We start from the raw sequence: 14963 nt of genomic DNA, 5'->3' as shown, positions 1-14963 counted from the left end.
TCGATCTTCCTCTGCCTCTTCACACATCTTAATTCTCCTCTGCGGACCCTGAGAGGCCAGGGGGTGGGTGGGGGGTGGGGGGTTGTGACCAGTTTATTATTAGCGTCTGTCTCCGCTCGCCTTCGCTGTTTCTGTCGTCTCATTCTGTCCGTCACCCTCCGTCTTTGTCTGTACTTTTGCTTTCTTCTACTTTTTGTGTGTTTGGTTTTTCTTTTTACGTTTTTTTATTATTATTATTATTTCTGTCTGAGTTTCTGTCTGTCCTTGTTGACTTTTCTGTCAAGTTTGTGTCTTTCCTTCACTTCAGGTTTCTGCTGACAGCACTGGAGGCTATTTTTTACTTTTTCAGTTCTAGATCCTCTGCTTGTGTTTTTTTAAGCCACTTATTTCATATTCATGGTGCTACCCTCATTTCTTTTTCTCTACCTAGCTCCTAAAGCTTATCAGCTGCCACTTTATCTGCTTCTCCTTAAAGGAACATCCCTCTATCTTCTCTTCCTCTTGAACTTGACCTTGCTAGTATCTGATCTGCACCTCTGTGATGGGAAACAAGGAGCTGTTTTCTCTCCTGAAGGGCTTCCTGGACTGCATTTGTCTCCGCCTGTCAGTGAGTACCATGGATTTATTTTACTTTTTTCATCCATAGATCTCTCTTCTTCATTTGTATGATGATAGTTTTGCCTCAAACCAACAACAACAGACTCAGTTTAGTTCGTTTATCCACAAACTCCCCAGCTTTTCAAACACACTTGTGTTTATGTTGGTCAGTGTGACTTTAGTGTGCGTGTTTTTTGGCGCGTTTCCAGCGCTGAGTATCTCCTTTGCTTACATGCTTAGCTTCTGATATTAATACCAGCCTCAGAATGGGGATCGAAATAGACGCTGGCCTCACCCAAAGAGACCAGAAGTCTCTTATTAGCCTCTTTTAGTCGTTGCTAACATTTCTGGGATCAACGGCGCAATAAATGACAGTTTGGGTTTTGAGAGGAATGGGGCTATTTGTCAGATCTTTCTAAACGTAGGACATCATCAGGACATTTGTGTTTAGTTCATAGTTCAAATACTACTTTTACGAAGGAATCATATTTAGTGAACAGATTTCTCTGGTGCTGATTACAGAATCCTTACTCCAGTTTGTTACACGGTGTTGAAAGTATCATATTTGTTTTGTTTTTCCTTGAAACAAACCAAAAAATTTTTTTAACTCCTCAGATGAAAAAAAAATGGATTTCAAATTTAGATCTCAGTAAAATATCCTGCATTCAAAATATTTCAGCGCTTTTCAAACAGGAGTGAAGATTTTAGTACAAATAAAAGAAAAACCCTAAAACCTTACAAACTGATCTCCATGCTGGTGACTTTGAATTCGCCGGATGTTAAATGGAGACCTTCAACTTTATCTCCTGAAGTTGGATCGGTCTGTTTTTAGTGAAAGCCGGATGGTTTCTTGACTTCGTTTACAGCAGAGAAGCATCAACATTGAAGCTGAAAATGAGCGGGACTCTAAAAATGGCCACCTGACCTACGACAGCGGGGACATCCTGGAGGACAGATGTAGGTGCAGAACATCTGGCAGAGCGGGTTGCAGCTGGAATCCAACAACACAGATTAATCTGACCGCTGTTTTCCAGATGAGGTGCTCGACACGCTGGGAGAGGGAACCTTCGGGAAAGTGGTGCAGTGTCTGGATCACAGCAGGTAGCTCCTCCTCCGATTTAATGCTAACTGGGTTCAGTGCGTGAGAGTTTATGGGCGTTAGTTGTGACGTAACGCGTTGAAACACACAGAGGAGGAAGACCAGTAGCTCTGAAGATCATCAAGAACTTGGAGAAATACAGAGAAGCGGCCAAGCTGGAGATAAACGTTCTGGAGAAAATCCGGGCCAAAGATCCTGAGAGCAAGCAGTGAGTTTAACACTCAGCGTGTTTTTAATGTTACAATTCAATGTGTGTCATGTTTGCTTGTGTCCCCTCCAGTTACTGCGTTCAGATGCTCGACTGGTTTAACTTCTGCGGCCATGTGTGCATCTCGTTTGAGCTGCTGTCTCTCAGCACCTTCGACTTTTTGAAATCAAACAACTTCCTGCCGTACCCCATTAACCAGGTCCGACACATGGCGAGCCAGATCTGCCACGCTGTCAGCTGTGAGTGCAACACAAACCCCTGCAGCCACGCCCCCCCCGTTACCTGTTTCATCAATAAGAGAGTAGGGAGATGTTTCACAGTGGGGATGTAAAAAAAAAAAACAAAAAAAAGTTTGATTGAGTGAAACAAAAGAAGATGACGCGAAAGTTTCTGGTTTAAATCTGCAGGCCTGACCAAAGATACAACCAAAGAAAAACTCGTAATTTCTAAGTGTGGAAACATTTAGTTGTTGTTTCAAGTCCACAACTATTTATATAAATCTAATTAAGCTAAGACACCAGAATGAGATTGTAAGGATTTTTTTTCTCCATAGTGGGGTTTTGTAGGGTAGTTATAAGCAGTCAGTGTCTTACCTGACATAGATGGCAGTAAAAGCAACTTCCCAAAAAGTATTTACATAAATAAATGAGTTAATCAGTCAGTTGAAGTAACATAGCATGCCATCACACTAAAATATTCTAAAACTGATTAATCTTTAGTAAAAGATTAAAAAACGACTAGATGCATATAGCAGCATCATGATGTATAGATCACTCTTTTGTTTTACAAATCTTATAAAGCTTACAAGCAATGGATTTAAACTGATTTAAATTTAAATTTGATACTACAGATGCATCTGCAAAATATATATTTTTTTCCTAGTTAGCGAATGGATCATACTAAATGAAAATCAGTCACACTGACAGTAATGCTGCTCTTCAATGAAGTTGCTGGTGAGTGAAAAAGATACAGAGGAAGATGTTTTTAGTTTCAGAGAGGTGCTTAAAAAAGAAATGAGAGGAAGCACAGATAAGTATTAACGTATTAAGACATGGAGCAAGAGAGAGCATAAACTTCAGGAAGTAACAGGAAGGCTGAATGTATTAGTAGATTTATATGTTTCACTCCTGAGTAAGTTGTTAGACTTTTTATTCAGGGATAAATTAAACAAATACCTCTGGAAGTGCCTTTATTTAATTAAATAGTTATTATTATTATTATTATTATTATTATTATTATTATTATTATTATTATTATTATTATTATTAGTAGTAGTAGTAGTAGTAGTTACTTTGGGGATACAGATGTTTAACAACAATCTCCTGTTCTGTATTAAGTAAAGATAAAATGACAGGATGATATTTAATTCCAACATTTGACTATAATATCAGAACAACTGGAGAACTAACTGGCAGAATAAGATAGCTTTAAATGCCTTTTTACTTTTTATAAATAAACAAAGAAAAAGTAAAAACAATGTATCGTTTTTCATTATGTAAATGATCGGTGCAATATTTGTAACTCCTCTAACTCCAAATCAAGTGTTTTATACCCACTGTAATGCCAGTTTAACCAAGATGAATGTATATTATTATTATTATTATTATTATTATTATTATTAGAAATACCATTTATTTTCTTCAATTAATCTGACAGGTTGCCGTAGATTAAGAAGCCGCCAGCGGGGGGCGCTCGTTTCTGACATATGCAATGATGTTCTGTCCTGGCTCGCTCTCGTCCGCAGTTCTCCATGACAACAAGCTGACTCACACCGACCTGAAGCCTGAGAACATCCTCTTCGTCAACTCCAACTACTCCCTCATCTACAACGCTGAAAAGGTGACAGTCGGCCTGCATCCTTTAAGGAGGCCGCACGGCGACAAAGCAGGGATTACCGGTGGCAGGACAACCTCAGAGTTTCCTTTGTGTTTTCTTATTTAAATGCAAATTTATCCCAGCAGCAGAACCATGAGCCACCCACAGGAAGTCTCCTTTTAGCTGCAGGTTTATCCGTCAAGACTGCAGGCTGTATTTGTTGCACATTGAACAACATGTGGCATTTGAAGATAATATATGTTAGAATTTTTTTTATAAAAGTTGAAAAACGACAACCCTGATAGTACAGCTCTAACTTTTGTAGCATTTCACTTTGTTACAGAGCAGGCAGAAAGAGGGAACTTTGACATCTTTTCAGAGTTTTGGATTCTCTCTTTAGCAAATCTGATAAAAGTTCCTGAGATGGATAGAGAAAAGTTAATTTTGTATCTGGTGGTTTTGATTTAGTTTATGTTTTGGATTTTATCCTAATGAAAAACATAAATATAAACCATCCTTTCTTATGAATTAAAGCAATCTGCTGCTTTTAAACACTTAATGATGTTCTCTATGAAGATTCCTCTTGCCTTTGGAAGAGATGTTGGCCCAAAGCATGACACATCCTCCTCCACCCTTGACAGTGTGCATGAGGTGCTTTTCCAAACCCATTTGATTTTCTCTGTTGTTGAAAAGCTTCACATTTTTCCAGATGAAGCTTCAGTACTCTCATGGCCCCATTGTTGAGTCTCACTCCAGCTGGTTAATGTCTGGGTGGTGTGTCTCCATTGGTGGTGTGTTCCCCATTATGGCTGCCGTCCCACTGCAGAGCTGATGCTCAGATCCAGTTTTTTTCTGAAATCACATCTCCAGTGTTTGCAGTTCAAAACTGACCCACGCAGGTGTAACTTTCTTCCAAAAAACATGGAAGAAAGTTGCTTTCATATTACCCCGTTTGTTAAGTTAGTGTAATAACTCACAGAACTATTGCAACTGTCGTCCATCTTGCCAACATTCCTGCCAGCCCACAGTTAAGACAAATAAGTGACGTTAAAGTTGGATCAAAGCTGCTTTGGTTCTTCCCCCGGGAATCACATCGGACAAGATTGAATACAAGTCAGATTCAGGAGCACATATTGTCACTTTCCTAAATAATTTTTATTTTTATTTTTGACAACAAAATAACTTAGGCCATTATTTGAGAAAGGTGACAAGATGGAAGTGGCTCAAATCTGACTCAAGTAAAATTAAATTTGGGCCAGATCTGAGTGTGTTCTGACCTGGTCACTTATCCTCCCAAAAGATCTGATTTGGGTCACATTTGCTTGCAGTAAATATGGGCAGCAACGTGAACGGGCGGTGAACGTGCTGTAGTTTCGCCAGTTTCTCTGAAAAATCTTTATATATTTGTTTGTTGCCTGTTGCCCCGTCCAGTTGATGCTGGATGCTTTTTTTCTGCCATATTTGATTAAAAAAAGCTTGTAGTTCAAGGTTTGACCAGGGGATTATTGACTTACAGCTCGCCGTCTTGCCAACCACCACGGTCTCATTACAGATTGAAAATGTTACTGTTGGTGGAGGAATCAATGGATGCAGTCTGCTGCCAATCAGGTCCCTTTTCACCTGAACACGTAAACTATAAAACATGCAGCCTGGATGAAAATAACAAACAAACAAGTAGAGTTAAAGTAATGCCTACTTCTTTTTCTTTCATAAGTTGTTTGTTCATCAAAGCAGGCAAGTTACCGTCTACTAAATCCTTAGATATGTACAAAACACAAAAAGACCGGAATCATCCTGAGGCTAGAAATTGTTTTTGACTTCTTGAATTAAATGTCTCAAGTGTTCCCAAACATTTTCGCTCTGGTTTAACTGTAATTAAATCACCTGAAGCGTGAACATATGACTCAAAAATAAGAAATGAGATCCAAACTGGACCTTTTCTCACGTGTCTCTCTGTGTCTTCTGAGTAGAAATGTTGTGAACGGAGGATAAGAGACACAACGGTGCGGCTGGTTGACTTCGGCAGCGCCACCTTCGAACAAGAACACCACTCTCTGGTCGTCTCCACTCGTCACTACAGAGCCCCAGAGGTCATACTGGGTATGCTGGACTCTTCCCTCATAAAGCTGTCAGTGATGTTTGGACGGTGGTGAAACTCTCTCGTCTCCCACAGAGCTGGGCTGGAGTCACCCGTGTGACGTTTGGAGCATCGGCTGCATCCTGTTCGAATACTACGAAGGCTTCACACTCTTCCAGGTCAGCGCGACGGAAATCTGAAACTCTGCTCAGCCGTGTTGTTTTGTTGTGGGATTTAACTCCGCCGCTTTCCATCGCAGACTCATGACAATAAAGAGCATCTGGCGATGATGGAGAGAATCCAGGGACCAATTCCTCTGAGAATGATTCAGTGGAGCAGGTTTAAGCCCACCGACCCTTAAAGCTTTAAAACCCAATCTGAAACATCTGGCTGAATTTTATTTATTCTTCCCCACAGGAAGCGCAGGTATTTCCATCATGGGCACCTCGACTGGAATGAAAGCTCCAAGGCCGGACGCTACGTTAAGTCTAAGTGTAAACCACTGAGGGTAAGCTGAGGGGGCTGCAAACATCTGAAGTGGATAATTTGCCATATCCCTGTATATTTTCCTAAAATATTCAAGGAAAATGCAGCTGAGGAAGCTGAAATACTGAGGACTAATGCTACTTGACACAATATTGGCTTGTTGCAATTTACGATTCTTTGCCGCCCTGTAAAACCCCCCAAAAACTTAAGAAATAAGGAAAAGAGAGTTTCCGTTAGTTATCTATAACTCTAAGATACCAAACAGAGATTGGTGATTTTCACTCAGACAACACTTTATTACTTCTTGGAAGAATGAGAACAGCAAGCAGACATTCTCAGTTTCTCCTTCAGCACATCGAGCCACTTTTAGCCTCACTTCTAATAAATTAATGTCTTTAGCCATCTTAAGCCATAAAAGCCTTTGGAAAATGACCTAGCTCAACTGCTATATAGCTATAAAGTATATCTATTTTACAGTTGGTGAACCAGAGTTGTATTTCTATTTTGGGGGTTTAGATCCATACCAATTCATGCTTTACTACAGGCAGATTAATTTGACTTCTTTAAAACATCTGCTTTTGAATGAAGACCTTGCTATTTTTATACAAGGCATATTTTATTCAGCTGCGTCTATGTTCCCTTCAGTCCAGAGTCTAAGTGGAAGAATGTTGTTGTTTTTTTTATCATAAAAATCACAATCAACTGAAAGTCAAACTGTTATGTCTCTTTCTATTCATCTCATTTTGATGTCATGCAGATATTGAACCAAGCCGCAGAAAATTTGCTTCTACTATAACTTCCAGTTAAAGAACAGTGCTCAGTTCTACCATCTTTGACCAAAATTAGCAAGAGTGGAGGCCCTAAGAGCCACATGCGTCTCTAGAGTCGCAGGTTACAGACCCTTGAACTAGACGGAGTCACTGCCTACTTATATTCGTCTTATCACTAAGTTTTCTCACAGGGAGTCTGGGAACCAGGATTTCTGGCTCAACGTTGTAGCTCTTAATTGGGATGATCTAACCTTGAACGTAGAGGAGCGCTCTATCCTTATCTGTACCTCCCAGCATCTGTGAGCCTTCCTCCCTGAGGTCCAGCAGGGTGAAAGTACAATGAGCCTCGCATTAATGCAACTACTGCTGCACCAGGAAGTCATTTAGGAAGTTATTTTCTAAAATAATGTTGTTGTTTTTTAAGAAAACACCCAAACATTTTTTTGGCAATAAGTAAGATTTTTTTTTTGCTATCTGGAAAATGAGCCATTTCAAAAACCTCCCGGATATGTAGCCTATAGGTGTAAATTCAAGCTGTGAGACTCTCTTCAGCCTACTGGCGTCATCAATTACCACGCCTCAGCCAACCAGCACCAGATTGTTGCGCCGCTGCAGCCAATCACCACGCAAGAGCTCCTTCAAAAGACCAAACCACCACGGTTCCACCTGCTTCAGTCGCGCCTCGACCCACCTCCTCCCCGTCTCCACCCTCATCCTCACGGGTATCTTCCAGACTCCCTCCAGGCTCCTTCCTCTCCAGGGTCCACTCCACCACCAGTGTCCAGGGCCGGGGAAAGACTACCATGAGCTTCGCCCCGAGCCGATCATCGAAGCTCACGTCGATTCTCAGCACTCATGTCTTCTGCCGATGTCCGAGCGCCAAAGAACTTTGGGCCAATAAAACTTTCTAACTGTTGCTTTTCTCTGTGTGAGTCTCTACAGATTGAATTAACATGACAAATCAGCAGGCACCCCTCACCTACCAACTAAAATTACATGATGATCGAACCCGTTACCTAGCAACTACAGCCAAGCCCAACCCCATCACCTACCAACTCAAGTGGAACTCCAGCATGTTTGGTCAGCTGGTTTTACTGCTGTACAATGGCTGCTGGAAAATAGATGTGTTTTGTTGTTGACGTACCATTCAGAAACCACTCACTGCGTTCATATTGGTTGTAATTGAGGCTCTTCTTCTGCTTTTCAAAGATGTATGGTTGTGCATCTCATTATCAAAGAATGAAGTTGTGCAAAAATGTATTGAGTATATTTTGCATAGTCCATAGACCTATCCTAACCTGTTCGTTGAACAATAATAGGTCACCTGTGACCTTATTTCTCCCTTTAAATAACAATCTTCTACTTTGTCCCGTGGATTTCCAGAACTACCTGTTATCACACGGGAGAGAGCATCACCAGTTTTTTGATCTCCTGGAGCGGATGCTGGAGTACGACCCGGTGAAACGGATCTCTCTCCCCGCCGCTCTGAACCATCCCTTCTTCCTGCCGCCCAGTCAGTCTGCACGGACTCAGGCCTGGAGGAACAGCTGGGACAACAGCAAATGACCCTGAAGAGCTTCTTGGTGCTTCATGGACCACATGGATGTGTTTACAGGTTTACAACAAATCGTTCTTAACACTGTATTCATATTGTGAAAGAGAGTAATTGAGGGCTCACAGATTAGGCAGAGGATTAATTTATTTGCAAATGAAGAGGTGGATGTTGTGCTGAGGAACGTTTAAATTAGAGTGAGGCTGAGCTGGATTGCACCGACTGAACACTGAAGGTTTGAAACTCTGATAAATATCTGAACAAAGCCTTCTTCATTCCAAAGAATACAAATCCTCTTTATTAGATTTCTACTCAAACAAACTGTGAAGGAAGCTTTTAGCTTTACGGACCCTGTTCTTCTTTTACTTTGCCTTATTTGCTCCATGTTGCATCATAAAAGTTAAAACAGTTTTTCTGTTATTTAGACGAGATCCAGTGTCAAGCACTACAAAAATATACAAAAATTAGATAAACTGCTTAGAGAAATGTAGCTATTTAACAAAAGGGGATAGGTTATAAAGAGGTTTGTTTTTGTGCACTTACACGGAGTTAGATCAGAGAGAAATAGGAGCAGTCTTCAGCTCACATGTCAGAAGAAAAGGAAGTATAAAATGACAAAATATCACAAAGTGTGTTAATATATTTACACTTTAAAGCAAGGAAATGCAAAACCTTAAATTTATGTTTACATTCTGTCATCTGACAATAATAACGTCTGTGTTTTTTTTTTTTTATTATAAATTTTGTATGAACTGACAACTGTGATAGAATAATAAATGAGTCTCCTGGCTCGATGATGAATCCACTTCAGCTTAGTTTTGTGTTCAATTCAGTTTTGTTCACTTTAAGTTATTTCAAGTGATTTTTGGCCAAATTCAGTTCAGTTGGTCATCCACTCGAGTAGCTAGCAGTACCTGGCAAGCTAGCAGTACCTGGCTAGCTAGCAGTACCTGACAAGCTAGCAGTACCTGGCTAGCTAGCAGTACCTGGCAAGCTAGCAGTACCTGGCTAGCTAGCAGTACCTGGCAAGCTAGCAGTACCTGGCTAGCTAGCAGTACCTGGCTAGCTAGCAGTACCTGGCTAGCTAGCAGTACCTGGCCAGCTAGCAGTACCTGGCCAGCTAGCAGTACCTGGCCAGCTAGCAGTACCTGGCCAGCTAGCAGTACCTGGCCAGCTAGCAGTACCTGGCCAGCTAGCAGTACCTGGCAAGCTAGCAGTACCTGGCTAGCTAGCAGTACCTGGCAAGCTAGCAGTACCTGGCCAGCTAGCAGTACCTGGCCAGCTAGCAGTACCTGGCCAGCTAGCAGTACCTGGCCAGCTAGCAGTACCTGGCCAGCTAGCAGTACCTGGATGGCAAGCTAGCAGTACCTGGCTGGCTAGCAAGAGTGGTTGGCTTACAAGACGTGATTACGAGAGAGATAAATCATAATTATGAGATATACTGTAACTTTTTTTTTTATTCTATAAAATACTGTATTGCATAAAAAGGTTTAAATAAAAAAAGAAAAATCAGTGCCAATTTTTAATATCTGATTAATTGTCAGAATAATCAATATTTGAATTGATCTATAACTAAAATAATAGTTGTTAGTCGCTTACAGTCCAATCTTGTCCCAGAGACAATAGAGGACAGGAGTTTACACGTATCGGTCAATTTTTTATTTATTTATTTTGAGCCACATGTTGCATTGGCGGAGTGTGAATCTGTTGTAAAGGCCGCCGCCTCCAGCAGGTTGATTGAGTGCAGAGCGAACGCTCACAAGGCTGAGCGGTGGCTGCCAGCTTCCCTCTGCAGCCTTGGCAGACTGACTGAGAGCTGAAACTGAGGAGTGCTTGTGCAGATGAATGATGTGTCTGTTCATAATCATGTTCTTTGGTAAGCCAAGCATGGTTTCAGAAAGTTCATGGACATGAACTGAAGTCAAACAGAAGAGAGTTTTTTTCATTTACTGCAAGTCATGTGGTGCAGACAAGAGGAGGTTAGAAAACAGTGTAGGTAAGAAGTATCTTTGAGAAATAAATACGTAAAACGACATGCAGTTTTTGTGGTTTTGGTTTTTCTTTTTGTTTGTCAGATTTCCATAAACAAACAGGAAACATTTTTTTGTTTGAATAACAGTTTCCCTCGTGGGAGTGTAGGGTGATTTTTTTAGACACAAATAATTTAAATTAGACTTTAAAAACTGCTAAAGAAATCATTTAATTTACCTGTAAATGCTCATGTTTATTGCATTGGATGAATGACAACTGAGTGAGTGATCCCACACACCTCAGGCACATGTCAGGTCACATGCAGGTCATGGTAATTCACTGTGACATGAGTGGGTTAGGCTTCCTTTGAAATCCTTATTGGGCTTTGACCTCAGCGGCGTCCCTGACCTCTGCGGTGATACGTGTATGATCACACCTCGGGTTCTGGGGATGTACATTTTTTTTAGACAGTTGCAATACAGAAACTCACCTCTCTATCTAGAAAAAGGAACTTCCCCTATTTGGTTTGTACTTCATTTCTACCTGCTTTCATCCCATCCTTCTTTCCTTCTTGCTCTCCATCCCTCCCACTTTCCTGTCTGTAGTCTACCTTTCCTTAGACTTTGATTCAGAATAAAGATAAACATAAAGAGGAAGGATATTCTTTTTTAAAAAGCACATATTCCATCCTAATGCCAAGTAAATCAAATCTAAAAGCACATTAATGGTACCTTCGGTGTCATTCTTTGTGGAAATTCAATTTAAATCAGTGGAAATATTGCAGGAAAAAAATGTATAGTGGCTTAAATCTCGCAACTGTTGCATCTGTGTTTAAAAACATGGACTGGTTCCTTTTCATTTCTAGCCAAAGTTATTAAGTGTCGTTTTAGAAGATCCAAAGAGACACAGGTTGCAGACGCCTGCACTACAACAACTTATGAGAACTACCTTTAACATTTTTACTAAATCTCCAAAGGTACAAAATAATATCTAAAGATTAAGACTTTACTTTAAAGGACTCAGTTTGTTTCTGATGTATTTAGCAATAGCGATGGGATGCAATGGGTCTTGATGGAAGTGTGTATGTCGGTACTAGAACCACTTAAAGGATTCTGCAAAGGATCAGCATCAAGCATGTGACGCAGCATCCATACACACGTTCTCATGCATGAGGAACTATGCTTTCATCACCAATAAATGATTAACTATGGGTGACACACAAACACATTGTTTTCTTAATTAAACCTGATCTGACAACATTTAAAACAGGACAACTAGACTCCTTGGGCTTTTTGTGCCTATCCTCTCTTCTTGCTCCTTAAACTGGTCCCAGGTCTGTTTCTGCACATAAGCTCACGGGGGCGTGGCTGAGTGCTGATCCAGTTAAAGCATTAGCCTCTGTGGGCAGAAATTGGAAGAAATCTCAGCAGTGAAAAGGAAAAGAATACGAGAGTTGAAGTGAGTTAATTCGCTGCCAGCCAGCTGGAGAACTGAAGAGCAGAAAATCTTCTGTGAAAACACATTTGGGGACATAAAACACAAGAAGGCCACCAACCGAGAGCAAGGCGGCTCTCATCAATCCTTTTATTATTTCAACTCAAAATATGTTAAAGCACATTATAAATTATTAAATGTACTGTTTCTATGAGTTTAGAACCCCAAAACAGAGTTTCTTATATATATATATATATATATATATTTATATATATATATATATATATATATATATATATATATTTTAGTCACATATACAATCAAATATGTTAAAGCACATTATAAATTATTAAATGTACTGTTTCTATGAGTTTAGAACCCCAAAACAGAGTTTCTTATATCTATCTATATATATATATATATATATATATATATATATATATATATATATATATATATATATATATATATATTTCAGTCACATATACAATCAAATAGTTGAGTTTATTCTCTTGGGCTAAATTATTGCTGCGTGCTTTTGTGTTTCACAATTGGAAACACGAAAATTGCCGTGAATTATTGGGAAAATGCGTCAGTAAAGAAGGAAAGGTTCACACACCCTCTAATGGACACAGTAAACATCAAAACATTTCCTCTCTACCAGTTGAGTAATTGTGTCTTTGCTGTGACTTTTATTTCACATCTGAATCTAATTTAAAACCTTTCTGATGACTTTATAAAGGCTCTCTACAGTCAGACCTCTTCTTACTGGATGGGATTTGCTTTTCATCTGGAAACCAATCACTTCCTCCTGTCTTCTTTAAAACTTAACGTGCTCCAGTCGTGAAAACTTCTTCTTCCCTGGTTTTAGCCCAAAACATTCAAACAGTCCTAAATATATCAGTGTAGTATAAACACAAAATCGTGATGGAGTTGTTGATAGAGAGTATAATTTTAGTGTCCCATCTACTTTCATTGAAATTTATTGTTTCTAAATAACTTTATTCATGCCTTTGATCGTTTGTTCTTGTGGTTAAATTGGCATTAGAAATAAAGTCTTACTCTCTCTCCTTGGTTGCCGTTAGAAATTGGGTTTAATTTTAACGCAAAGACACTAAAGCAACTGAATAAAATTTAACATTAAATGCTAAATGTTCAGCAAGGATATTGGCCAATATTGTGTTGCCAAAAATAATCACAGTTTCTAAAAAAAATTGTTTGATCACAACTTCTGAATTGTATTTGCTGTAGTGACAGTTTCAGACTGGGCTCAACACAGAGCGCTTTTAAATCTGATTCCTTCAGGAACATTTCTGTGAGTTTATTCCTCTGATTGGACAAACACCTTCTCTAATCTTCTCTACTGTCGCTGTCTGCAGTGATGGATAAATCTGGTTGTGAATTCAAAATGTCATCATTCTTCAGCAACTTTCAGGTACATTTTTGTTTCCTTTTGTAAATCACTCAACCTAGAATGTCATAAGCAAAAAAGGAAACATATGTTGTTTTTTTAATGGATTTTAACTCAAATTGAATGGCTGAGAATCTACTTTTGATTCATTTACATCGTTTCTTTCATGAAATAGTTTCTCTTTCAGACTCAGCCGCTTTTGGTCACACTTTTCCCAGGTTTGTCTTCTCCTTCTGACTTCATAAACAAGTGGTCTGTTGTTTTATGAGGATTTGGGGAGATTTAAGATGCTGTGGTTTATCTGGTGGGTTTCCTGCTCTGTCACCTGTCAGCATCCTGATATCCAGACCAAATCCTGAGAGGAATATTGAAATAGGTCTGAAGTGAGGCCAGTAGCGTACGTGTGGGTCACTCAACATGACATCGCCTGTAAATCTTCCTCACAGACACGTGAGTCATCGGGTTTGTTCTCTGCTACGGCTAACGAGATTCCCCTCGTTAAGTCCTCTAATCTACACTGAAGAGCTGGAGGCGGCGAGGTGCGGAGTGAGTCTCTATCAGGTAATGAGGGAAGCAGGGAAGGAGTTTATTTTCTCCCGTGAGGACCCAGACCTGCAGCTCCCCAGGAGCCCTCTGGCCAGATCGCTTTGCTTTAAAGAGGGTTGCCCTCAGGTTGAGGTTCTACAGGAGAAACATCTCTCCATCTGGAAGGGTAAGAAATCTCTACGTACTGTTTTGAGATGTCTGGATAAACAACCTCCTCAATATCCTGTGGATTAAATAGAGTGACATTTGCCACTTTTTGTCCCTGTGTGTGTTTTAGCTTTCTGATTTAGCAATGTCCCAGACGTCTTGTTGATGATAAACGCTTCATATGTGTGTGTAAGCGGGGTGTGGGAGGCCTACACCTGAGCGTCTGAGCCTTGTCCGACTCCCTGTCCTTGTCCTTGGTAGGTCTCAGCCTGAGTTATTGCTGAGACACATCAGACTGCCAGACTAATACAACATGAGCGAAGGAGAAAGCCATCACACTTCCACACGTCAGCTTTCGAGGAAATAGGGGCGTGGTCGATCGCTCTCCGCCAGCCAAACCGCATCATGGAGTCCGTGGCGAGACTGAAGAAGTCGCTGAGGTCGCCCATGAAGAGGCTGAGCAGCTGTGTGGCGGGGCCGAAGGAAAAAAGGTTGTGTGCGAGACCCAGAGGGAAGAAGGGCAGGGACAGGAGAAGATGCAACTTACTGGGGAAGACCCCTCCATTAAAGGCCTCGAAACTCAAAGACCCTTCAATGATTCGGTCGTACCAGGCCGACCTGGAGAAACAGAGGCAAGTTAGAAACAAAGTAGTACTTACACTTTCTTTGAAAGGAACCTTTGACATTATTCACGTTTTGTGAATAACTTGCAACAGCAACAAACTATCTATTTTACTCAGTGGTTCATCCTGATAAAGTGGAAGAAAAATGTTACAACCCCAGTTCCAATGAAGTTGGGACGTTGTGTAAAAGAGAAATGAAAACAGAATACAATGATTTGCAAATCCTT

At 40.3% G+C, this 14963-nt stretch overlaps 1 protein-coding gene across 1 annotated transcript; it reads left to right on the top strand.

Annotated features, from left to right (window-relative positions):
- The first annotated feature begins 116 nt into the window (after positions 1 to 116).
- On the top strand, positions 117 to 9409 carry clk2b (CDC-like kinase 2b). Its single transcript, XM_044115989.1, has 11 exons — positions 117 to 607; positions 1464 to 1554; positions 1632 to 1698; positions 1788 to 1904; positions 1977 to 2143; positions 3649 to 3743; positions 5690 to 5819; positions 5893 to 5975; positions 6056 to 6135; positions 6214 to 6304; positions 8436 to 9409. The coding sequence occupies exons 1-11, from the start codon at positions 542 to 544 to the stop codon at positions 8616 to 8618; spliced, it is 1170 nt and encodes a 389-aa protein (XP_043971924.1). The 5' UTR covers positions 117 to 541; the 3' UTR covers positions 8619 to 9409.
- Positions 9410 to 14963: the final 5554 nt, after the last annotated feature.

This window comes from Gambusia affinis, linkage group LG05 (genome assembly GCF_019740435.1).
Source record: "Gambusia affinis linkage group LG05, SWU_Gaff_1.0, whole genome shotgun sequence".
NCBI classification, from domain to species: domain Eukaryota; kingdom Metazoa; phylum Chordata; class Actinopteri; order Cyprinodontiformes; family Poeciliidae; genus Gambusia; species Gambusia affinis.
The sequence above is the reverse complement of the archived record's forward strand: the minus strand, read 5'-3'. Positions and strand labels throughout refer to the sequence as shown.